We start from the raw sequence: 27100 nt of genomic DNA, 5'->3' as shown, positions 1-27100 counted from the left end.
TGTAGCGTTAAAATATTGCACAAATTAAGCAGAAATTTTCAGACACTTTGACCTGGCAGGAATTATGAAGTATTCATCTTCTTCTAACCGCTTCATCTTCTTGAGGGTCGCGGGGCGGCTGGAGCCTATCCCAGCTGACATCGGGCGAGAGGCAGGGTACACCCTGGACAGGTCGCCAGACTATCGCAGGGCTGACACATAGAGACAAACAACCATTCATGCTCACATTCACACCTACGGACAATTTAGAGTTAGCAATTAACCTAGTCCCCAATCTGCATGTCTTTGGACTGTGGGAGGAAGCCGGAGTGCCCGGAGAGAACCCACGCTGACACGGGGAGAACATGCAAACTCCGCACAGAAGGGCTCCCACACCAGGGATCGAACCAGCAACCCTCTTGCTGTGAGGCGAGAGTGCTAACCACCACACCACTGTTTCCATTGTCCAGTGTGCTCTGTGTTATTATACATGTATTGTTTTCCTTTTGGGCGGCACAGTGATGCAGTGGTTAGCACTGTTGCCTCACAGCAAGAGGGTTTTGGATTCAAATCTGGGTCTCTTCTGTGTGGAGTTTGTGTGGTGCTCCTGTGTCAGCGTGGGTTTTCTGCGGGTTTTCCAGCTTCCTCCCATAGTTCAAAGACAGGTTAATTGGTGACTCTAAATTGCCTGTAGGTGAGAATGTGAGCGTGAATGGTTGTCTGTGTCTATGTGTCAGTCCTTTGATAGTCTGGTGACCTGTCCAGGGTGTATCTCTCCTCTCACAGCTGGGATAGGCTTCGGCCGCCCGCGACCCTGTTCCAGAATAAGCAGTTACAGATAATGAATGAACATTTTCATACGTTTGACTGACAACAGTAGTGGATGGAAAAGTGCAGAAATTTGCATTTTCTTTTGGCAATTTTTCTGAAAATTCGGTTAAAATTTTTGCTACATTTGGATGGAAACCCAACTATAGTCTGACACCATAGACGGCAGATAGCTCAACAAGATTATGTGTTTCCCCTGGCATCTAAAGTTGTGAATTCAAGCTCTGAGTGATGCAGAATAAATATAAATTATTAACTAGAGAAGCAATTTCTGAAGAAATTGCGGGTGTGAATGCTGCGAGCTGAAGCCACGCTGCAATGCTGCCTTGAATACAATAAAGTTTGAATGATTTGAATGTTTGAAAGTTTGTTGAAAAGCTGACGCCACACTGAATAGCTGCCTATTATAAAATAAAGTTTGAATGATTTGAATATTTGAATGTTTTACTGAGATTTATGAAATCCAATATGGCCGCCGCCTAGTGACGCCACAATATGCAAATTAGATGAGTTACTTTACTCCCATCAGATTCCTCTTCCTTTATTTTGAGGATGAGACGACAAAAACAGCACAAAACAAAAGAAATGTACTGTGTAAACATGTTAAAAATGCTGTTTTACTGAGATTTATGAAATCCAATATGGCCGCCGCCTAGTGACGCGACAATATGCAAATTAGATGAGTTAATTTACTCCCATCACAAACTTTGGGTCATGATGAATCGTTTTCTCATTTACAGTATGCCTTTATCTCTCACCACTTTCATGCGAAAGCCTTTTGAAATGTTGAAATGAATATTTTCCTCAAATAACTCTGGCAACTAAAGGGTTAAAATGGAGATTCTGCCCCTGTCATGTCTGCATGTAAGATGTAGACACACACACACATCATGTTTCTGTGAGTTTGTGTGGCACAGCGGTTGCCATGGTAATAAACTAGGCGCACCTGGCAGAAGAGCAGAGAGAGACAGACAGAACACAGATAAGAGAGCTCTTTTAGAGGAGATTTAACTCCTCAAACAAATTCTTCGCATACCCAAAGCGTTGGTCCCATCATGAAAATAAAGTGATGGTGAGAGACAGCCACTTCTTGTGAACGCACGTGTCGAGTTTTATATTTCTCGAGTCCAAAATGGGGTCACCAGAGCGAGTTACAAATGTGTTGCACCTAAGCTGTTTCCAGAAATTTCTCCTCTCAGATTACATGGGAGTGAATGAGAAAAAAATCGGCGCTCCCTTCGCTTTGGAGCCGCTCAGCAAAAATGTGTATGTGTGACAGATTCCATGTCAACATTTCTGTGAGCAGGACAAATTTTTCTACGTTTTGTGGTATGAATTGTGTATGTACAGTGAAAATTGTGGCCGTATGAGCGAGTTGAAGAGAAAATTTCTTAATTAATTTTCAGCTGCTCTTCACTCTAGTGATGACATCACTCACTCTAGCTCACGCAATACACACCCATTATAAAGTCTGAGAAGGGCTGAAAACTTCATGTATTTTAAACTGACTTTGTAGAAAAACTAAAAGAGATATTGAAAATTTGAATTAGTTCCTGAAAGTCGACAACAGCGTCAACATTTGAGAGTTGGAATGGAGTTTCTACGTCAGTGTATGAATTTGTGATGTGTGGGTGAAGATCAGTGAGTTTGAAGGATTTTCTCATTGACTTCCATTATAACAAAGTTGCAGAAAACGCTGAATATTTTTGAAAGTTTGAATGGTATTGAAAAGTTGAATCATATGTAAAATGTCAGCAAAATGATGAATATTTTCCATTTAGAATGGAGTTTCTAGCTGAAAGTATGAATCGGTAGTCACAGTTTGAAAAAAGGTGAAATTTTTAGATTTTTGAGGATTCCGTAATGCATTCCCAATGGGAAAAGGATTTGGGAAAAATCGGAAATATCTCGGAAAGTATGAATTTTAGGAAAAAAGTGAATACATCCGTGAATGTCCTAATTCAGCTGAACGTTTTCATGTTTGAACGGTTTTAATCGGTTGAAGTTTGTAGAACTAGTAGCGGTCCAACTGTTTTTGCTCCATCCGCTTTAATATAAGTTGGAATTTTAACGTTGAATTCCCAGGAAAATATGAAGGTTATGGAAAAATTTGAAAGTTTCCGATAATGTCCTCATGAAGCTGAATCTGAAGAAGTTTGAAGTTTGTTGGAAAACGCGGCGGAAGAATAAGAAGAAGAAGAAGAAGAAAAATAAAGAATTTTGGTAGTAGAAGAACATAGGTTGTGAATGCTTGCAGCATTCACACCCAATAAGAAAAATAAAGAATTTTGGTGGTAGAAGAACATAGGTTGTGAACGTTTGCAGCATTCACACCCAATGATAATAAACTTTACTTATAAAGCACCTTTCAAAACACAGTCACAAAGTGCTTTACAAAGCCCAATAAAAGACAAAGCAAATAAAACAGATAAAAGCAATGAAAACAGAAAACACATAACAGAGTAAAACATGCATTAATAAAGCAGATAAAATCACTGAAAGGCAAAAAATGCAAAGAGATGCAAAGATGCATCTGAGATGAAAAGATGCATCTGAGGATCCCAGGGTCCGAGAAGGAACATAGGGCAATAAAAGATCTGTTATATAACTTGGAGCAAGGCCTCTCAGGGCTTTGTAAGTTATGAATTATTAAAATCAATTCTAAAAGCTAGGGGTAACCAGTGTGGGGAGGCAAGGAACGGTTTGATGTGGTCATGTTTTTAGTCCGAGTCAAGATTCTGGCAGCAGTTTTGGATGAGCTTTAATGATGCCAGAGGGAAAGGAATTAGAATATCTAATTGGATAAATTATGAATGCATGAATAACAGTTTCCAGATGTTTGTTTGAAAGGAATGATCTGATCTGGAGATATTTCTGTGATGGTGGAAGCCTGATTGAACTACTGAATTTACATGTTTGTCTAAACTGAGGGTTTGATCAAAAATGACACTGATTTCTGTAGTTATTGAGTGGGACAGAGAACCAAAACTGTTTGATATTTGAATGTTTGCACTATCTTGTCCTATGATCGATGTCTCTATCTTATCAGCATTAGTTGCAGGAAATTTGTGAAGGCAATTTAGCAGGTTAACAGTGTTTTGGTAATTATTTGTTGGATCATAAGTTAAATAATTCTGACTATCAAATGCATACAAATGGAAATTGACATTATGTCTGTGTATAAGGTTGCCAAGAGGGAACATTTAAATTGAAAAATTTTTAATTTAAAGGTCCAGTGTGTAAGATTCAGGGGGATTTGGTGGTGATGATTGTAGATTGAAACCAGCCAAAACTCTTCTAAGTTAGAATTCCTTGAGTGAGTATTTTACCTTAAGCTGAATTATCCACATAGTTCTACTCCTCTCAAATACAAACAGACCAGATGATTTAAAACACTAAAAACAATGCATGAAGCAGTTTCATGTTACAAATTAGTGTTTCTCTGACGCTGTTTGGATGAACAACCACCAATGTGTGTCCACCTTTTTTTTCTAATCCAGATGTTAAGGAAGTTTTTACTTGGACCTGAATTATCCACATAGGTCTCTTCCTCTCCAAATCAAACAGACCAGGTGATTTAAACTAGTAAAAATACTGAATAAAGCATTTTTACATTAAAATGTCAGTGCCATGCCGGTGTTTGGTTTGTCTGTTCTGGGCTACTGTTAGGCCTGAACGATACAACTTTTAAGCATCGCTATTGCAATGCACACGTGTGCAATATTTACATCGCGGGGCTTGCGACATGTGGCTTGCCCTAATTAAATTAAGCATATACATTGAAATTGCAGAGTGATGCGCGTAAAACTCGCTTCCGTTTTAATGACTGACCAACAAAAGATGTCTAATTTAGTGGAATAAAGAATAAAGGCGTTGGATTTATTAGAATAAACATAGACCTACCTGGCAATGCGACTGCAAGACAGGCACTTTCTCAGACACCGAGGCCCACGCAATCAATCAATCAATCAGCTGAGGACCACACACCACGTTTCCAGCTTGGGGGAAAAAGCAGGCGGCTCTCTCGCAAAGTGAAAACTTTAGCTGAAAAATTAGTGAAGAAGGGGAGAGAATAAACCATGGTGGTTTATGACTGCTTATTTTTATACTTAAGATGTGGGAGTGGTTTGAAGCTGTGTTTTTTGCTGTGTCATTTTGTTAGAATGATGATACCGTTTTTTTATTTTCAAAAAAGGTTATTGGTCAGTATTATTTTAGCAGTGAACAGTATACATTTTATTAAAATGTTAACAGTTTATGATGTCACTCATGGTTTATTTCATAATAAAGATTTTTTTTGTAGATGCACTGGTCCTGGATTCATCTGCTTCTCGAGCCCAGATGAACAACATGTATTGATTAACATAATGTTTCAGATAATTTGATTTTTGATTAAACAATATCACTTGACTGAGGTTCTAACATGTCTCCTAAATCAGCAAAAGGAGTGGTGTGTCTTTAAAACTATTCACATATTAAAGAGATGGTGGTTTCGCTGAACAAATGCCTATTTTTTAGCACATTTTATGCTGTTGCTTTCAAAGCAATATCAGCCTAATAATTCCAGAATGATTAATTCTCACCAAGTAGAGCTACTGAAGTCATCTGGTGGAAAATAGTGCATCCCAAAATATATAAATCGCAATATATATAATTGGGGGCAAAAAAATCGCAATGTCAATTTTTAAATTTATTATGTTGATCTGTTCTGAATGACATCTATGGCACGTCTGTCCGTCCTGGAAGAGGGATCCCTCCTCAGTTGCCCTTCCTGAGGTTTTTACCATGTTTTTCCCCGACAAAGGTTTTTTTTTTTTTTTTTTGGGAGGGGGGGGTCCTTATGTGCTGTAAGGGTCCAAAGAACAAATGGATGTCGTATGCTGTAAGGCAAATTGTAATTTGTGATACTGGGCTTTATAAATAAAATTGAATTGAATTTAATGGAATTATTCTCAGGTGATTATACGCTAAAGAAAACATGCTTATTATATTATTTGCCATTTCTGCCAATATACTGTATAATATATAAATCGAAATTTGTCCTGGCTCAGGACTCCCACAACCTCAGATCCAGCACCTGGTTGCGTTGCATCATGCCCTCAGTATGGACCGAGGCTGGTCGTAGGAGTCTGTCCTATTTTGGCCCTTGGTCATGGAATGATGTCCAAACGCGACTCAAGTTGGCCTCTCTAGTCTCTCTGGAGAGCTTTAAGCAAAATACTGCTGAGCTTTTGACCACTGTTTGCTCTTGCCATGGTGTTTAGTTTGCTTTGATCGTCTGCTGCTTTTATTGTTTTTGTCTTTTTATGTGATCATTCCTTGTGCTTGTTGATGGTAGTCTTTTTCCTCTTTATCACATCTCCTTTGACTGTGGTTTGTATATGTGTGTTTGTTTTCATTTGTTGCTTTCATTTGTTTAACGCTTCCACCTCTTGGCCAGGTCACCACTGTAAAAGAGATTTGATCTCAATTGGTTTTATCCGGTTAAATAAAGGTTAAATAATATCCCCATAAATCCTACACACTGGACCTTTAAGAAGTTAAAAATAGTTATGATCTGGACAGTTCTGCTGATTGACCCTCCTGTGTTTCTCATTTTTCTTCTCCTCCTCTTTTTCATCTCCTTCTCTTCCTCCTCCTTGTTCTTTTTCTCCTCAAAATGCACTGGCCCTATACACCACTGCGCAACAGCTCTAACTTGCTGTTTGTTTTTGAGTCAGATGACCAGACTCAGTTTCATCTCTGTATTTTCACTACAGATACAGATGAAAAAAAACCCTGAGCGTATAAAGGAGAGAAAAGTAATTGAATATTTCAAAGTTAAAGAAACTCATTATGCTGTCTTTTGTCTTCCAGGTGGCCAGTGTGACAGTTATTCATGTTCCGGATGACAAATACAGCCTTTCTGCACGGGTTCTCTTTCAGTACCTCCTCACCTCAAAAAGAAATATGTACGAGTTAAAGGTATGTCATATTTTGGCTCTGGTAAGTTGTTGTTGCTTTCCTCCCAAACTCACACAGGCAGGTGCTCCATATTGTGTCTACAATCTATTAGCTAGTTTATTTTTAGCAAGGTGACTAGGTTATGACTTCCAAAACCAGTCAGTACGTTTACATGTGTAGAAACATAAATTTAAAGGTCTGGAGCGGGGCCAGAAAGCTCGCGACCTCGTTCCTTTCTTCTCGAACGGACTTTCGTTGTTTTCTATTAGATATCAAAAAAACTGAAATACTCAATGAGTCAATCTCCGGAGCAGGACTGGAATGTCTTTGTCTGCGCACTTGCTTTTATTGTGAAGATTTCTGCTGAGTCATCTTTTTCTTAATCCTTCCCACTTGGCTCTGATCGTAACGGTGTTACATTTCTGCTGAGTTTCCACTTTTTCTTTAATCCTTCCCCCTTGGAGCTGAAACATAACGGTGTCACATTTCTCCTGTCTCCCCCTGATGGCCGCCTCTTTACTTGCACTTGTACATACAGTTGCAATCAAAATGATTCAACCCCCATTGCATATTAGGCTTATTGGCAAAATGTACAATTTTTCAGCTGTTTGCAATAAACAAAGTAGACAAGAACAGTTGAAATAGTTTAATAAAACTAATATTACCATGGTTTTTATCCAAATTCAACACAAAATGCTACTTTTAATCACTACTGCAGTCTCAAAATTATTCAACCCCCTGTCTCAAGCACACCTGATGCAACTAATCACAATTATTCAACCCCCTGTTTCAAGCACTCCTGGTGCAACTAATCAAGGGCTTCATTAGTTCAGGTGTGCTTGAGACAGAACACATAAATACCTGGACTGGCTAGGGTTTTGTTGAGAATGACATTTGATTGCATGTTAGAAATATGGCTAAGTCAAAAGAATTGTCCAGAAAGTTCAGAGAAGAAATCATTGCCTTGCACAAACAAGGAAAAGGATACAAAATGATAGCAAAAACTCTGAATGTTCCTAGAGATACAGTTGGAAGCATTCAAGTTCAAAGTTAAAGGAACAGTGGCTACACTTCCTGGACGTGGCAGAAAGAGGAAACTATCAGTGGCTGCTACCAGATTGCTGAGGAAGCAAGTGTTCAGAAACCCTTGAGTGACTGCAAAACACCTGCAGCAAGACTTGGTGGCAGCAGGCACTGAGGTTTCAGTTTGTACAATAAGGCGCATACTAAACACCAAAGGGCTCCATGCCCGGACTCCAAGACGTACACCACTACTGACCCAAAAGCACAAGAAAAGTTGGCTCCATTATGCTCAAAACCATATAAATAAGCCACAGAAGTTTTGGAATTCTGTTCTGTGGAGTGATGAAACAAAACTGGAACTTTTCGGGCCTATGGAACAGCAGTATGTCTGGAGGAAGAAGAATGAAGCTTATGCTGAAAAGAACACCCTGCCTACAGTGAAGCATGGCGGTGGCTCAGTGATGCTCTGGGGCTGCTTTGCTGCCTCTGGCACTGGAAACCTGCAGCATGTGGAGGGCACAATGGATTCAGTCAAGTATCAGGAAATCTTAGGTAAAAACGTTGTGCTGTCTGTGAGGAAGCTGAAGCTTGGGCGTCATTGGACCTTCCAACAGGATAATGATCCCAATGGCTGGTTATGCTCTATTGTTGTTTATTTTTGTTGTTGTTGGTTTTTGCTTGGATGATGGTTTTGTTTGCTTATAATTTGCTACTTGTCTCACTTGTCATTTTTGTCAGGGATTGTGTTTATGGAATTATTATTATTATTATTATTATTTTATTTTATTTTATTCTGTTTCTGTAAAAAAAACAAAAAAACAGAGGAAACGTAACTGTCGATTGTCAATTTCACTGTTTATTGACTGGTTTCCCAATAAACATATTTGAAAGAGAAGAGAAGAAGGCGGTAGCAAAACACACACCCAAGAATATTACTGAACTGGAGGCCATTGCCCATGAGGAATGGGCTAAGATTCCTCAGGAACGCTGTCTGAAGCTGGTGTCTGGATATGCATCACGTTTGCAGCAGGTCATAACAGCAAAAGGGTGCTCTACTAAGTACTGAAGATGCTTGTCATGAAGGGGTTGAATAATTTTGAGACTGCAGTAGTCATTAAAAGTACCATTTTGTTCTGAATTTGGATCAAAACCCTTGTAATATTAGTTTCATTGAACTACTTAAACAGTTATTGTGTAATTTGTTTATTGCAAACAGCTGAGAAATTGTATATTTTGCCAATAAGCCTAATATGCAGTGGTTGTTGAATAAATTTGATTGCAACTGTAATAGTATCCCCTCTCTCCTTTTCTCCCTTGGAGCCAATTTCACTGTGTAATGCTTTTCTGGGCAGTCTAAGACCACCTCTTCTTACCAGAGTCATATCAGGACAAGCTGGAATTCCCCTAACTTTCCACCAGTGTTTCTGAGCCCATCCTCATGCTATTTTTAATCCAAGGTACTTCTCCACCACAATGCTTAAGTGCTCAATGAGTGTATATGTGTGTCATAGGAATACATGAAATAATAAACTAGTGTGTGTCTTGTCAGTGCACAGAGTACATTGCTTCAACACGTATCTTTAAAAGTCAACTTAAATGTACAATATAAACACTTCAGTAAATATTACACTACACATGACATCAGAGAAAATGGATTTATAGTATTAGTCCAACTGAAATCACACTAAATTGAATTTCTCAAAGCGGGACCAACACACCCAGATAATGCGATTGGTAGTTGAAATATTCCTAGGCGTTCTGTGCATGCTCTCACAGTTTCCGCCCTGGGCTTTGACCTGGAAGTCGATAAGCATTAAATGTATAACATAAGAAGAAGGCGGTAACAACCAGGCGACATCTACATCCAGAGCGTTGTATTTTTTTGACAGAAGGAATGTGCAGAGCTGTAAAGAGCTGTAAGGTTGTCTACCATGATAACAGTTTGCTAACTTGTTTGTCGATTGTTTGGTCTGTGATGTAATAGGTCAACCAGAAAAAGATCCAATACTAATGTTGGGATTCACAGGACCACAGATGACTTTTTATTTGGTAAAATCATAACTGGAGATTTAAGAGCTTTTTCCTCTGCATGCTTTTTGTTCTCCAAACAAAGATGGCTATGCGACACCCATCTCCACAGGAGATCTCACCTCACACCTCAGTGAGACTCAAGTCCCAAAACTTGATTGGAGCTTTACAGCGACATGTGACTCTGTGATGTCACAGGCATCTGTACAAGGTTTGCTCCCTTCAGATCTCTCCCCCTTTTCTTGCCCTGGAGCTTCAACAGCTCACACCTCTCTCCAGCTGGGCCTGGAACCGCCCAGAGGCCCAGACTCTGGCTCCATAGCCCCAAACCACTAAAAGGAGGGCAACTGATCACAGACTCTGTTGCAAACACAAGGCCATTGCAACTAGCTTTCCAGCAACAAGGAACTAAGTGAGTTAGCACCCAGCGTCTAACTCTGCAAGGACCCTGAGCGACCAGCTTCCTCGGATCAGAACCTTTGGAACAAAGGACACAACAAAGACTGCAGCTGAAACCACACCTTCCCAGCCTTCTGCCGGCCTAACAAAGCAGCACACCACCAAGTGACTCTTTCTTCCATCCATTCAAGGATCAGTAATGTAACAACTGGGCATAGCTTATCACAGCTTTACAGGCTAAGCAAGACTGTTTAACTTGTTGTATGTAATTTGATGCTGTTTACTGAGTTATTGTTGTGATAGATTGCAGTTAGGTCATTGATTAGTTGGCTTCGCCAAAGCTAAGTATTTAGTTTGCTTGTCAGAGCGGTCCACGTCATCTGCTAAGTTATCTTGTAGGTGGAGATACCTGAAAATGCACATAAGTATTCACACAGGTAAGTACGTAAGTTGCTTTGGATGAAAGCATATAAGACACATTTTTACTTGTCATAATTTGTTGTTAATAATAAAAATAATAATGATAATAATATTGTTACCCGTGTGAATACTTTTGTGCATTTTCAGGTATCTCCACCTACAAGATAACTTCGCAGATGACGTGGACCGCTCTGACAAGCTGTGGAAACTGAGATGATTTCTCGACTACCTCACCACTCAGTTTCAGTCGCTCTACGAGGTGAATGGCTTTGTGACAGTAGATGATAGCATGGTGAAGTTCAAGGGAAGACTCGCCTTCCGTCAATATCTGCCCGTCAAACCAACAAAATGGGGTGTGAAGGTGTGGGTCATGGCAGAGACCTCCACTGGCTATGTTGCCAACTTCCAAGTCTACACTGGGCGTGAGGGGACACAGGAGAAGGGTCTCACTCACCGAGTTGTCATGGATCTAACTACACCCTATTATGGGTCTCATCTGTCAATTTATATGGACAACTTCTACTCAGGGGTGGAGCTTTTCCAGGACATGAAGAACAAGGGACTGAATGCCTGCGGCACTGTCCGTGCAAACAGAAAGGGACTCCCAAAAAACAAAATGCTGACCAAGCAAACATCGCTGGGCAAACATGAATTCAAAGTGGCTCAGAAGGACGACCTGACTTTCTGCATTTTGCAGGACACCAAGGCAGTCATGGTACTGTCTAATTACCATGATCCCACTGAGAAAGGGTCAGTGAAGAGAAGGAAGCAAGAGCGCAACCAAACCGAAGTTGTAGTGCCAGCATGTGTTTCGTTGTTACTGTTAGTTATTTATATTTGTTATTTTATCATAATCACTTTTTACCATTATTGGCTATCATCAGACATCATTATCATCATTTCTTATCGTCATTGTCGTTGTTATTGTACTTATATTTGTTATTTTATTCATCATCAGACATTATCATCATCATCATCACTTATTATAATCGTCATAATAATCATCATTATCACTTTTTACCATTATTATCTATCATCAGACATCATTATCATCATTTCTTATCTGCATTGTTTTATCTTTTTCTGTAAAGCACGTTGTAACTAATTATTATTAATCATCATTTATTACCATCATCATCATCATTATTCTTACCTCCAGATCATTGCAAATCTGTCCCTTGGCATGGATTTGGGTACACGTCTGAAAAAGCCACTTTTTCTGCCGCCAATAGTCTCTTCTGGCTGGCAGCTGAAGTATGCCCATAGTGATACACAGCCCAATGAAGGTTTTCATTTCTCTCACCGTTACCGGTGTCCATTTGCTGCTGGATGGAGTGTCACTCCTGCTTTGTTCTGCATACACGTTTGTCTCCGTCACAAGTCGCAACCACAAGTCCTCCGTGAAAATCTTGGAAAACACCTGTAATGGCGTTGCATCGTCAGGCAGGTTAATCTTTACCCCTGGCTTGCGGCGATACTCACTTTTTCGACGTGGGTGATAGTCCTCAGTTTTCCAGTCATCTTGAAATCCAGCAAAGTCGCCAAAATCCTCCTCCTCCTTGTCATCCGCTTCAAACATATCTCTCACCCACTGAGCCTTGGCTAGCGGGTCAGCATTCACATCATAGTCTGGGTCGTCATAATCTTCTATTTCATTGTTATTTTCATCCAGTTCATTGCTGTTGTTGTCCTCTAAGAAGCTGCTGTACTCTGCCTCAGTGTCGCTTCCCTCGCTCACGTTGTCAGCCATTGTCACCGCCACTGCACACCTTTAAAAACTTTCTATCCATAACTTTTCCACATGAAGGCTAAGAGGCTAAAAGAATAACATATCCCATAGTGCATTTTGCCTCCCACACATGTATTTCAGCGAATCACAATGCATTTCATCCGTCATGTGTCTAAAAACGACAACGTCACCTAAAACACACACACGTCACATCCGGTCTTAAAGGTAGAAGTACGCAAATGCTGCACCCGGTCTTAAAGGTATATACACATAAATGCTGCATCCAGTCTAAATGGGTTAATGTCTCACCCGTGTTTCTCAATGCTGTGATAGTGTCACACTCTGGCCACTTGACTTTTGAAGTGAAGTCAGTTCAGTATACAGGCTTATTACCCTGGGTTTCCCCTTTCCAGCATAATAGTCTCTCAAATTTGTAGCACTTTTTGGCCAATTTCCACTGCATCTCTCATTATGAGTGACAAACTTTTATCATCCAGAAACTGAATTAATTCTGCATATGCTTCGGCATTTTGCTCAATTAAAATGGTGTGCTTTAGCCCTTGCAACCGAAGATGGCCCAAAAACTTCGTTTCCTACAGTTCATAGTTCTTTTCATCTCCATAAAATCAATCAATCAATCAATCAATTTTATTTATAAAGCCCAAGATCACAAATCACAATTTGCCTCACAGGGCTTTACAGCATACAACATCCCTCTGTCCTTTGGACCCTCACAGCGGATAAGGAAAAACTCCCCAAAAAAACCCCTTTAACGGGGGAAAAAAAACGGTAGAAACCTCAGGAATAGCAACTGAGGAGGGATCCCTCTTCCAGGACGGACAGACGTGCAATAGATGTCGTACAGAACAGATCAACATAATAAATTAACAGTAATCCGTATGACACAATGAGAGAGAGAGAGAGAGAGAGAGAGAGAGAGATGCAGGACAGATGGTAACGACAGTAGCTTACAACAACATTAATGAAAGTAATAATATTATCGTTATAGTTCTGGCTACTGTGGTACAATATGTTGAAAGTATATATTAGTATCTGGCAGTATACATGTGTGATAATAATCATATGTGTATAGTAACAGTAGAAGTATGACTAATGACTAATGATGGCAGCAGCAGGAGGCATCTAGCAGGACCACGGCAGCAGCACAACCACACATGTCACGCTATCTAGGCACCGCTGCAATATGAGTTAACCTGAGAGATAGTGGAGCACAAAGGCTCCAGAGAAGAAGCCGAGTTACTGACATCCAGAATGGCCGAGTTAGCAAGATGCAGTAATAGGATACGAGAGAGAGAGAGAGAAGGAGAGAAGGTGCCTGGTGTATTATAGGGGGGTCCTCCGGCAGACTAGGCCTAAGTCAGCCTAACTAGGAGCTGGTACAGGGCAAGCCTAAGCCGGCCCTAACTATAAGCTTTATCAAATACTAGCCGTGACCATCAGCCACTTGACTCAGAAACCCGTCTTTGCATGGCGCTAGCTTAGCATGCTAATTTACCGGACACGCTATACATCGCGACTTTTCTCTTGGTGGTGGATCGCTGGAAAATCTCTCCAGTTAACTCTGGGCCCATAACCTGTTAGCAGAGATGATTTGCTCAATGATCCTCACGTGCGTACCTAGTGCTAGACCGAACATAAATTGCGGAGGAATAAATACACAGTGGGGCATCAGTCCTACTGCGACTGGAACTCACTCCTTCTGTGGAGGAAGTTTTTATTTATGCATATGCTCATCTGACACACATCACTTGTCAATTTCAGCACACCTTATTGGCCATTACTGTTCACCAAATAACATCCACTATAACCTCTGTAGAACGTCATATGACAGCAAACATAAAGATTTACTGTAACATAATCAGGGTTTTCCCTGGCTCAGAAAGGGGCTTTGGTGGTGATGTCTGTGGCGCGTGCTTCGCATTTGCATAGTGCAAATGTATTAAGCGATGCCATATCTTCTCTATTAGACGAGAAAGGTCCAAATAATACAATACATTAGGGCTGGGCGATATGACCAAAATCTCATATCCCGATATAGGTAATTTCATATCCCGATAACAATACATATCACGTATAGCACATTTTAATCCAATGAATATAAAGTTGTGCAGCACAGCAGAGACAGACAGCGATGGAGTTATATAAACTCGTTATGTTACTGTAGTAGCACCTCAGGACCGAAACATGATCTCGCTTGTCACCAGGCTGGCAGTGAATGCACTAGCACCTGTGTTCTGAGCTGACGCTTAGCTTGGGGCTCAACACGTTACTTTGATCTTTGAAGAATCAAATAACTCAATTATTATTGGTCTAACGTCGCGTCACCAGGCTCTCGTTATTGGTCTGAACCATGGTGATTGAACTATAAGTGGTTGCACTGAGATTTGAATTTTTTTTTTTTTTTTTTCCCCTTCCTTCCCCACTCCCACACCCCTCTTTGGCAGAGGGGATTTTCCATTAGCAGAGGGCTAAAACAGCTTTGGCAGCCATCAAAATATTTTCTATGCAGGGAAAACCCTGAGTATGTGAGAGTACATTTTCCATGTATGTTAACAGTAAATGTTAGTGTGTTCTGTCCACCTGCCACTGTGCCTGGTTGATTCCAAAATCTATCAAATCAAATGTAGCAGCTACTTCCTTATTTTACCTGCGTTTGGCTGGTGGCTGGTACTCATAACCCTGGTCATTAATAAGGTCCAGATCTCCTACAGCCCTTTTCCACAAGGCAGATGACCAAACTGTCCATCGTAGGAGTCTGCCTGATGATCTGATCTGAAAAGAAATCTCCTTAACAGCTTAAATTTGGCTCTTTCACAATGCTTCTTTAGCTGATTTTATTTTCTGAGTGCATATGAGATGAAGATTTAAATATTACTTTTATTACAGTGATTTTGGAGGCTGAACAAGAAGAACTCTCTCTGCTTGTTTCATCTCGTGCTGCTATGGTGTTTGTTAGTCTGTCAGCATTCACTACAGACTTGCACTGTGTCGGAAGTGTTATGGAAAAGTTGCTAAATACAACCTTCAAGATTTCCATTGTGATTTTTACATAAATGTGACAAGGCTGCCTTTTCAGACATAAGATTAACATGTTAAACTAGAAATGCATTTCAGGCAGAAAATGCAGTATGAATGCTGACAGTTGAAATGCCTTTCAAAGCATTACCAGTGTTTCCTCTAGGATTTTTTTCAGCAGCGGGGGTGGATGTGAAATACTAAAGTGTTTGATTCTGATAAACCGCATGTTTGAATGTTGTTTCTGTGTTGGACTGTCTCTGTCTCTGTCTTTCTTTTTCTCTTTCTGTCTCTCTCTCTCTGAAACATTGATATTGATATTATAAGTTATCTTCAGCTAATAAAATCTACCTTTTTCTTTTCTCTGGTTCGCTGCCCTATTCTTCAAGACGACAGACTCTGACCTGGTGCTCCAGTGATGATGTCACTTTCAAGATCCCGTGAATTACGTTATTTCCAGTAGGAGTAGGGATGCACCGAAATGAAAATTTGTGGCCGAAGCCAAATAATATTAAACGCTTGGCCGAATACTGAGTACCGAATACCGAATGCCATTTTTTAGTTTTTCATTAATTTTTGCAGATGAACCCCCTCCAGATTAGTGTTGTCACGGTACCAAAATTGGGACCCATGGTACGATACAAGTGAAAGTATCACGGTTTTGAGTAGTATCAGGATACCACAGCAAAAATGAGGCAGATGTGCCTTTTGTCATTTATAAAAAGATAAATCACTTTTCTATAATACATCAATGATATTTCAATGGAATAAATTACTTATTGACTTATTCATCTTTCAAAAACAGCATCAATAAGTGATTAACATAGGGGGATCAAAATAAAATAAATAAATGAAATAAAAATCAACCAGCCACCCTCCTCCCCTGACATGTCCCTTCATAAGTAGAGCATGAGGGGGTGGCGGAGGGAAGCGGTGAGCATGCCGCTGCTAAATGAATGTAGCGAAAACACTGATTACTGAAAATCAGAAATATGAAATAAATTGCTTGAAAAATCTTAAAGCCCAAATGCACTGCTTTTATGTAACAGAATGCATGTAGGCTGTGACATAGATGGTGGTGTCCTGGAACTTGCTCTAGACTCTGATTAGACATGCATCGTAGTTTGTTTGTTTGGTTGCTCCTCCCACACATGGGCACCACTGCTCTGCAGCTGCCTCTGAACGGTGTACAGCAGTGACCCAGAGTGATTTTTTTCCTTGTGGTGCAGAGCGAGCAGGAACAGAACAGTACCTCACATTCCCACTGACAGTCAATCAATCAATCAATCAATTTTATTTATAAAGCCCAATATCACAAATCACAATTTGCCTCACAGGGCTTTACAGCATACGACATCCCTCTGTCCTTAAGACTCTCACAGCGGATAAGGAAAAACTCCCCAAAAAAACCCCTTTAACGGGGGAAAAAAAACGGTAGAAACCTCAGGAAGAGCAACTGAGGAGGGATCCCTCTTCCAGGACGGACAGACGTGCAATAGATGTCGTACAGAACAGATCAACATGATAAATTAACAGTAATCCATATGACACAGGGAGAGAGAGAGAGAGAGAGAGCGAGAGAGAGAGAGCGAGAGAGAGAGATGCAGGTAATGACAGTATCTTACAACAACATTAATGAAAGTAATAATATTATAGTTATATTTCTGGTTACTGTGGTACAATATGTTGAAAGTATGTATTAATACCTGGCAGTATACATGTGTGACAATAGTCATATGTGTATAATAACAGAAGAAGTATGACTAATGACTAATGATGGCAGCAGCAGCAGGAGGCATCTGGCAGGACCACGGCAGCAGCACAACCACACACGTCACGCTGTCCAGGCACCGCTGTGATATGAGTTAATCTGAGAGACAGTGGAGCACAAAGGCTCCGGAGAAGAAGCCGAGTTAGTGACATCCAGAATGGCCGGGTTAGCTAGATGCAGTAATAGGATACGAGAGAGAGAGAGAAGGAGAGAAGGGGCCTGGTGTATTATAGAGGGGTCCTCCGGCAGACTAGGCCTAAGTCAGCCTAACTAAGGGCTGGTACAGGGCAAGCCTGAGCCAGCCCTAACTATAAGCTTTATCAAAGAGGAAAGTCTTAAGTCTAGTCTTAAATGTGGAGACGGTGTCTGCCTCCCGGACCGTAACAGGAAGATGATTCCACAGGAGAGGAGCCTGATAGCTAAAGGCTCTGGCTCCTGATCTACTTTTGGAGACTTTAGGGACCACGAGTAACCCTGCGTTCTCAGAGCACAGTGTTCTGGTGGGATAATAAGGCACTATGAGCTCTCTAAGATATGACGGAGCTTGACCATTTAGAGCTTTATAAGTTAACAGTAGGATTTTAAATTCAATTCTGGATTTTACAGGGAGCCAGTGCAGAGAAGCTAAAACAGGAGAGATATGATCGCGTTTCTTAGTTCCTGTTAGTACACGTGCTGCTGCATTCTGAATTAGCTGGAGAGTTTTTAAGGACTTACTAGAGCTACCTGATAATAGAGAGTTACAATAATCCAGCCTTGAGGTAACAAAAGCGTGGACCAATTTTTCTGCATCTTTTCGGGTCAGGATAGGCCTAATTTTCGCAATATTACGCAGATGAAAAAATGCAGTCCGTGAGGTTTGCTTTAGTCCAGTCCTTATTCACCAAAAAAGCACATACCTCCTCCCCTTCTCTCACTTATACCACTAGAGCGTTACCACTTAAAATACCTCAGCTAATTAAGTCCATGTGCTACTTTATAAGCACGGTTGTTTTGTCAAAGCAAGCAACTAAGGTGCCTCAGAGTCCTGCACAGCCCGTACCCATAAAGCTCAGTACCAGAACCGACCTGCTACCCGCTTTATGTCAAAGCCACATCGGCCCACACCTGTGATTAAACACACACAGGCTACAGTCACTCACATTAAACTGAGCTCTCCATTCTTGAATTACAAATCTGGCAGAGGAAGTTCCTCTTTCACTGGCTGTGCTAGATGCCGGCATGTTGAAAACCAGTGTTTCCCCTAACATTATATCAGGTCCCCTCCGCTCCCAGCAGAGTCTGCGGCCCCCCTTGAAGGTCAAATTAATTTTATTTAATTTTATTGTCTTTATGGCGCCAGATCACAACAGAAGTCATTTAAGGATACCTTTCCTATAGAACAGGTCTATACCTTGTCCTTTTATTAAACAAACTAAATAGCCTTGTGTTATATTATTTACATGATGGCATGTTATTTCTGTCTCTACATGGTCACGCATTTACAATTCTTCTCTGCTCTCTGTATAGCGCATGGCAGGGTTCTGCCCCGATGCGCACACGGGGTCCAAACCCAACCCGAACCCCGACGCAGTTTGTTACCTGACATAGTTATTGTTGTGGACAGTGTGTAAATGACCATCAAAAGACTGCTTTTACGCACAGTCAAACACAGCGGTTGCACAGCGGCACTGTACACGCACTCAATTGGAGTGGAGCCTGCGTTCAGGCGTTGTCACGTAAATAACAAATTTCAGCACTTGAATAGGCTATAGCACAACACAGTAGCATGTCAAGTGGGCCGAACCTGAACCTAACCCGACAGGATGCAAAGTTAGATGGCTGGAGTCCTCCCCGTTGGTGACGAATGTGACGACAGGGTTAAAATACTTGTGTCACTGACTTTCAAAATAAAAGGAGGTGTAGCTTGATAACAGTGATATAGATGTCAAAATGTTATGCATACACTGCACATCTTTTTCATTTGTTTTATTCTGAAAATTAAAAAATATATTTTTGTTCTCACCCGCTGCTTGCGTGCGTGTAGTTCATTTTTTACCTCGCCCATACTCGTGAATTTCTGTCTCTCTCTATATGTATATATAAATATATATGTGTGTATATATATATATATATATATATATATACAGTACAGGCCAAAAGTTTGGACACACCTTCTCATTCAATGCGTTTTCTTTATTTTCATGACTATTTACATTGTAGATTCTCACTGAAGGCATCAAAACTATGAATGAACACATGTGGAGTTATGTACTTAACAAAAAAAGGTGAAATAACTGAAAACATGTTTTATATTCTAGTTTCTTCAAAATAGCCACCCTTTGCTCTGATTACTGCTTTGCACACTCTTGGCATTCTCTCCATGAGCTTCAAGAGGTAGTCACCTGAAATGGTTTCCACTTCACAGGTGTGCCTTATCAGGGTTAATTAGTGGAATTTCTTGCTTTATCAATGGGGTTGGGACCATCAGCTGTGTTGTGCAGAAGTCAGGTTAATACACAGCCGACAGCCCTATTGGACAACTGTTAAATTTCATATTATGGCAAGAACCAATCAGCTAACTAAAGAAAAACGAGTGGCCATCATTACTTTAAGAAATGAAGGTCAGTCAGTCCGGAAAATTGCAAAAACTTTAAATGTGTCCCCAAGTGGAGTCGCAAAAACCGTCAAGCGCTACAACGAAACTGGCACACATGAGGACCGACCCAGGAAAGGAAGACCAAGAGTCACCTCTGCTTCTGAGGATAAGTTCATCCGAGTCACCAGCCTCAGAAATCGCAAGTTAACAGCAGCTCAGATCAGAGACCAGATGAATGCCACACAGAGTTCTAGCAGCAGACCCATCTCTAGAACAACTGTTAAGAGGAGACTGCGCGAATCAGGCCTTCATGGTCAAATAGCTGCTAGGAAACCACTGCTAAGGAGAGGCAACAAGCAGAAGAGATTTGTTTGGGCCAAGAAACACAAGGAATGGACATTAGACCAGTGGAAATCTGTGCTTTGGTCTGATGAGTCCAAATTTGAGTTATTTGGTTACAACGGACGTGTCTTTGTGAGACGCAGTAAAGGTGAACGGATGGATTCCACATGCCTGGTTCCCACTGTGAAGCATGGTGGAGGAGGTGTGATGGTGTGGGGGTGTTTTGCTGGTGACACTGTTGGGGATTTATTCAAAATTGAAGGCACACTGAACCAGCATGGCTACCACAGCATCCTGCAGCGACATGCCACATCCCATCGGTTTCGTTTAGTTGGACGATCGCTTTATTTTTCAACAGGACAATGACCCCAAACACACCTCCAGGCTGTGTAAGGGCTATTTGACCAAGAAGGAGAGTGATGGAGTGCTGCGGCAGATGACCTGGCCTCCACAGTCACGGACCTGAACCCAATCGAGATGGTTTGGGGTGAGCTGGACCATGAGTGAAGGCAAAGGGGCCAACAAGTGCTAAACACCTCTGGGAACTCCTTCAAGACTGTTGGAAAACCATTTCAGGTGACTACCTCTTGAAGCTCATGGAGAGAATGCCAAGAGTGTGCAAAGCAGTAATCAGAGCAAAGGGTGGCTATTTTGAAGAAACTAGAATATAAAACATGTTTTCAGTTATTTCACCTTTTTTTGTTAAGTACATAACTCCACATGTGTTCATTCATAGTTTTGATGCCTTCAGTGAGAATCTACAATGTAAATAGTCATGAAAATAAAGAAAACGCATTGAATGAGAAGGTGTGTCCAAACTTTTGGCCTGTACTGTATATAAAACATGTTTTTAGTTATTTCACCTTGTGTATATATATATACATATATATATATATATATATATATATACACACACACACATATACACACTGAACAAAAATATAAATGCACCACTTTTGTTTTTGCTCCCATTTTTCGTGAGCTGGACTCAAAGATCTAAAACTTTTTCTACATACACAAAAGACCATTTACCTCAAATATTGTTCACGAATCTGTCTAAATCTGTGTTAGTGAGCACTTCTCCTTTGCCGAGATAATCCATCCCACCTCACAGATGTGGCATACCAAGATGCTGATTAGACAGCATGAATATTGCACAGGTGTGCCTTAAATGCAACACACACCGCCGCCTTACGCTGCGCGTCAAAACGCCCGCCTCCATTATATTCTATGAACCAACCCACACTGGCGCCGGCCGACGCGCCGCGCCGCTCTGCTTCAGCCCACTGCTCTATTTCCAGCGTGGCCGGCGCTGGAAACAGCGCTGCGAGAAAAGCCTTTTATGTACTTTTCGGCCGCCGTAGTATCAACTCCGGTTGTTTCAAATTTTTAATAAGACGACTTTGATAAGAAACTCCAACTCACCTGTGAAATCCAAGTTGTCGTTGCCTCAAAGTTTTTCCTCTTCTTCTTCCATTACTAGCAGTTGGCAACTGTTGGCAACTAGTGTAGGTACAGCCACCTAGCGGGCTGGGGTGGGAAATACACGTCGACGGTGCCGCTGCGCGCCGCTGCCAGTGTGTGTTGGGGGGCGGCACTTGACGGCCACAGCGCCGCGCCGGCGGCAGTGTGTGTTGCACCTTAGGCTGGCCACAATAAAAGGCCACTCTAAAATGTTCAGTTTTATCACACAGCACAATGCCACAGATGTTGCAAGTTTTGAGGGAGCGTGCAATTGGCATGCTGACTGCAGCAAGGTTCACCAGAGCTGTTGCTCATGAATTGAATGTTCAATCAATCAGTCAATCAATTTTATTTATAAAGCCCAATATCACAAATCACAATTTGCCTCACAGGGCTTTACAGCATACGACATCCCTCTGTCCTTAAGACCCTCACAGCGGATAAGGAAAAACTCCCCAAAAAAACGGTAGAAACCTCAGGAAGAGCAACTGAGGAGGGATCCCTCTTCCAGGACGGACAGACGTGCAATAGATGTCGTACAGAACAGATCAACATGATAAATTAACAGTAGTCCATATGACACAGAGAGAGAGAGAGAGAGAGAGATGCAGGTAATGACAGTATCTTACAACAACATTAATGAAAGTAATAATATTATAGTTATAGTTCTGGTTACTGTGGTACAATATGTTGAAAGTATGTATTAATATCTGGCAGTATACATGTGTGACAATAGTCATATGTGTATAATAACAGAAGAAGTATGACTAATGACTAATGATGGCAGCAGCAGCAGGAGGCATCTGGCAGGACCACGGCAGCAGCACAACCACACACGTCACGCTGTCCAGGCACCGCTGTGATATGAGTTAATCTGAGAGACAGTGGAGCACAAAGGCTCGGAGAAGAAGCCGAGTTAGTGACATCCAGAATGGCGGGTTAGCTAGATGCAGTAATAGGATACGAGAGAGAAGGAGAGAAGGGGCCTGGTGTATTATAGAGGGGTCCTCCGGCAGACTAGGCCTAAGTCAGCCTAACTAAGGGCTGGTACAGGGCAAGCCTGAGCCAGCCCTAACTATAAGCTTTATCAAAGAGAAAAGTCTTAAGTCTAGTCTTAAATGTGGAGACGGTGTCTGCCTCCCGGACCGTAACAGGAAGATGATTCCACAGGAGAGGAGCCTGATAGCTAAAGGCTCTGGCTCCTGATCTACTTTTGGAGACTTTAGGGACCACGAGTAACCCTGCGTTCTCAGAGCGCAGTGTTCTGGTGGGATAATATGGTACTATGAGCTCTCTAAGATATGACGGAGCTTGACCATTTAGAGCTTTATAAGTTAACAGTAGGATTTTAAATTCAATTCTGGATTTTACAGGTAGCCAGTGCAGAGAAGCTAAAACAGGAGAGATATGATCGCGTTTCTTAGTTCCTGTTAGTACACGTGCTGCTGCATTCTGAATTAGCTGGAGAGTTTTTAAGGACTTACTAGAGCTACCTGATAATAGAGAGTTACAATAATCCAGCCTTGAGGTAACAAAAGCGTGGACCAATTTTTCTGCATCTTTTGGTCAGGATAGGCCTAATTTTTAATATTACGCAGATGAAAAAATGCAGTCCGTGAGGTTTGATTTAATTGAGAATTAATAGACAAATCTTGATCAAATGTTACTCCGAGTTTTCTTACGGTAGTGGCAGGGGCCAGAGCAATGCCATCTAGAGAAACTATGTCATCAGACAAAGAGTCTCTGAGTTGTTTGGGGCCAAGAACAATAACTTCAGTTTTGTCTGAATTTAACATCAGGAAATTGGTGCTCATCCAAGTTGTTATGTCTTTAAGGCAGTTATGGAGTTTAGTTAATTGATTGCTTTCTTCTGGCTTCATTGATAAATACAACTGAGTATCATCCGCATAACAATGGAAATTTATAGAGTGATTTCTAATGATGTTACCTAAAGGAAGCATATATAGAGTAAACAGGATTGGTCCGAGCACAGAACCTTGCGGAACTCCAAAACAAACTTTAGTATGTAAGGATGGTTCATTGTGAACGTCAACAAATTGAAAACGATCAGATAAATAAGATTTAAACCAGCTCAGTGCTGAACCTTTTAAGCCAATTAAGTGATCCAGTCTCTGCAGCAGAATTTGATGGTCAATTGTGTCAAACGCCGCACTAAGATCTAATAAAACAAGTACAGAGACGAGTCCTTTGTCTGAAGCAATCAGAAGGTCATTTGTAATTTTAACTAGAGCTGTCTCAGTGCTATGATGCACTCTAAATCCTGACTGAAATTCCTCAAATAAATTATTATCCTGGAGAAAATCACACAGCTGGTCTGCGACTACTTTCTCAAGGATCTTTGACATAAAGGGAAGATTAGATATTGGTCTATAGTTGGCTAACACCTCTGGATCCAGGGTGGGCTTTTTTAGTAGAGGTTTAATTACAGCTGTCTTAAAAGACTGTGGTACATAGCCTGTTAATAAGGATATATTGATCATATCTAATATATGAGTGTTAACTAAAGGAAAATCCTCCTTAAGTAGCCTAGTTGGGATGGGGTCTAAGAGACACATTGATGATTTGGATGAAGAAATCACTGCAGTCAATTCTTGAAGAGAAATTGGGGAGAAGCAATCTAAATATATATTAGATTTTACAGCTGTGTTTGAGGTTAGATAGGTACTATCTGAGGGCAGGAGGTCATGAATTTTGCCTCTAATAGTTAGAATTTTGTCATTAAAAAAGCTCATAAAATCATTACTGCTAAGGGCTAAGGGAATACAAGGCTCAACAGAGCTCTGACTCTCAGTCAGCCTGGCTACAGTGCTGAAAAGAAACCTGGGGTTGTTCTTATTGTCTTCTATTAGAGCTGAGTAATAGTTTGCTCTGGCATTGCGGAGGCCCCTCTTATAAGTTTTGAGACTGTCTGTCCAGATTAAACGAGATTCTTCCAGTTTGGTTAATCGCCAATTCCTTTCAAAGTTTTGCGATATTTGTTTTAACTTACGGGTTTGAGAGTTATACCAAGGAGCGAACTTTCTGTGCTTTGTTAACTTCTTTTTAAGTGGAGCTACAGAGTCGGCGTTGTTCGTAGCGAGCCTCGGTGCTATCAACAAAATGATCAATTCGGGAGAGGTTAAAGTCGGAACCTCTGTTACTGAAGGTATTGGTATTGAATTTAACGACGAAGTAATCTTTTCCTTAAGTTTTGCGACAGCACTATCTGATAAACATCTAGTATAGTAACTGTTGCTGAGTGGCGTGTAATCGAGTAAAAGAAATCAAAAGTAATCAGATAATGATCCGATAGCGAGGATTCTGTGGAAAACTTTTAGGTTATCAATTTCAATTCCATACGTCAGAACTAGATCGAGGGTATGGTTAAAACAATGAGTAGGTTCATGTACACCCTGACTGAAGCCAATGGAGTCTAATAATGAGATAAACGCGGTAGCCAGGGAGTCATTATCAACGTCAACATGAATGTTAAAATCGCCTACAGTAATAACTTTATCTGATTTAAGAACTAAACTGGATAAAAACTCTGAGAATTCAGATAAAAATTCAGAATACGGGCCAGGAGCACGGTACACTATAACAAATAAAAGTGGCTGCGAGGTTTTCCAGGTCGGATGTAAAAGACTAAGAACGAGGCTTTCAAATGAATTATAATCTAGTTTAGGTTTAGGGCTGATTAACAGGCTAGAGTTAAAAATGGCTGCAACTCCCCCTCCTCGGCCGCTGCCTCGAGGAATGTGGGTATTATTATGACTGGGAGGAGTGGACTCATTTAGACTGACATATTCATCTTGACACAGCCAGGTTTCAGTAAGACTGAGTAAATCAATATGATTATCTGATATTAATTCGTTGACTAATACTGCTTTAGACGATAGAGACCTGATATTTAACAGTCCGCATTTAATTCTCCTGTTTTGTCTTTCTGTCACAGAAGAGGTTTTAATTTTTATGAGGTTGTTATGCACAACTCCTCTTTGTTTAATTTTAGATTTAGATAATTTAGGCGGTCGGGGGACAGACACCGTTTGTATAAAACTATTAAAACTATGGCTGGGTAACTGAACTAGAAGCTCAGAGAGGCGTTTAGGACTGCGTCTCCGAGTCCTGGTCTCAACTCTGGGTTGTCAGGGATTTAAATTACTAATAAAGTTTGCCAGGTTCCCAGAAATGAGAGCAGCTCCATCCAAAGTGGGATGAATGCCGTCTCTCCTAATAAGACCAGGTTTTCCCCAGAAAGTTTGCCAATTATTAACAAAACCCACATCGTTTGCTGGACACCACCTGGACAGCCAGCGGTTAAATGATGACATGCGGCTAAACATGTCATCACTGGTCAGATTTGGGAGGGGTCCAGAGAAAACTACGGAGTCAGACATCGTTTTTGCATATTCACACACTGAGGCAATATTAATTTTAGTGACCTCCGATTGGCGTAACCGGGTGTCATTGCCGCCAACGTGAATAACAATCTTACTGAATCTACGTTTAGCTTTAGCCAGCAGCTTTAAATTTGATTCAGTGTCGCCTGCTCTGGCCCCAGGAATACATTTGACTATGGCCGCTGGTGTTGCTAACTTCACGTTTCTCAGAATAGAGCTGCCAATAACCAGAGTTTTATCCTCAGCGGGTGTGTCGCTGAGTGGGGAAAAGCGGTTGGAAACGTGAACAGGCTGGTGGTGAGCCGTGGGCTTCGGCTTGGAGCTATGCTTCTGGCGAACCGTAACCCAACCTCCCGGCTGAACGGGAGTTACCGGAGGACAGTTAGCAGAGGCTAAGGCTATGCTATGTGGCTCCACACCGGCTACAGGGGGCTGGCTAACTACCGCAGCTGCTGAATGGTTTTCCATGGTGCGGAGCCGCGCTTCTAATTCACTAAGCCTCGCCTCCAAGGCAGCAAATAAGCTACACTTGTTACAATTACCACTGTCGCTAAAGGAGGCAGAGGCATAACTGAACATTTGACACACCGAGCAGGAAAGAGCAGGAGAAGGAGAAGTCATGGCTAAGCTAATGTAGCTAACAAGGCTAAGAGCGTGCAAACAACAGCTAAGAGATTAGCGAGAAAGTCGTAGAAAGGAGGAGAGCTATAGGTGCTTAAACAGAACCAGTGTGGGTTATGACTTGAAGTAGACGTAAAAGCAGCGTTAAAGCAACTGAGGTGAGAAAGCAGGCAAGTGGAATTCACCAGAGCAGTACAGAGACGCTGTCACAGAAACACCAGAAATGACACAACTCGCTTACCGCAATACGTCAGCACGTTCATTTCTCTACCAAAGGCGTTTCAGACAGTTTGGCAGTACATCCAACCGGCCTCACAACCGCATACCATGTGTAACCACATCAGCCCAGGACCTCCACATCCAGCATGTTCACCTCCAAGATCGTCTGAGACCAGCCGCCCAGACAGCTGCTGCAACAATCAGTTTGCATAACCAAAGAATTTCTGCACAAACTGTCAGAAACCGTCTCAGGGAAGCTCATCTGCATGCTCGTCGTCCTCATCGGGGTCTCGACCTGACTGCAGTTCATCGTAACC

The 27100-nt window shown here is 41.4% G+C and overlaps 1 protein-coding gene across 3 annotated transcripts in view; it reads left to right on the top strand.

Annotated features, from left to right (window-relative positions):
- Positions 1–27100, top strand: part of cgrrf1 (cell growth regulator with ring finger domain 1) — a 40400-nt gene that overhangs the window by 9025 nt on the left and 4275 nt on the right. For 2 of the 3 annotated variants that reach the window (XM_049590722.1, XM_049590723.1), the window contains exon 5: positions 6664–6771. In XM_049590722.1, the coding sequence (XP_049446679.1) occupies positions 6664–6771 (108 nt within the window). Of the gene's footprint in view, positions 1–6663; positions 6772–10767; positions 18953–27100 lie in introns of those variants that run through there. The other variant, XM_049590724.1, reaches the window with a different exon arrangement.

This window comes from Epinephelus fuscoguttatus, linkage group LG11 (genome assembly GCF_011397635.1).
Source record: "Epinephelus fuscoguttatus linkage group LG11, E.fuscoguttatus.final_Chr_v1".
NCBI classification, from domain to species: Eukaryota; Metazoa; Chordata; class Actinopteri; order Perciformes; family Serranidae; genus Epinephelus; species Epinephelus fuscoguttatus.
Note: the sequence above shows the minus strand (reverse complement) of the source record. Positions and strands in the feature narration are given on the sequence as shown.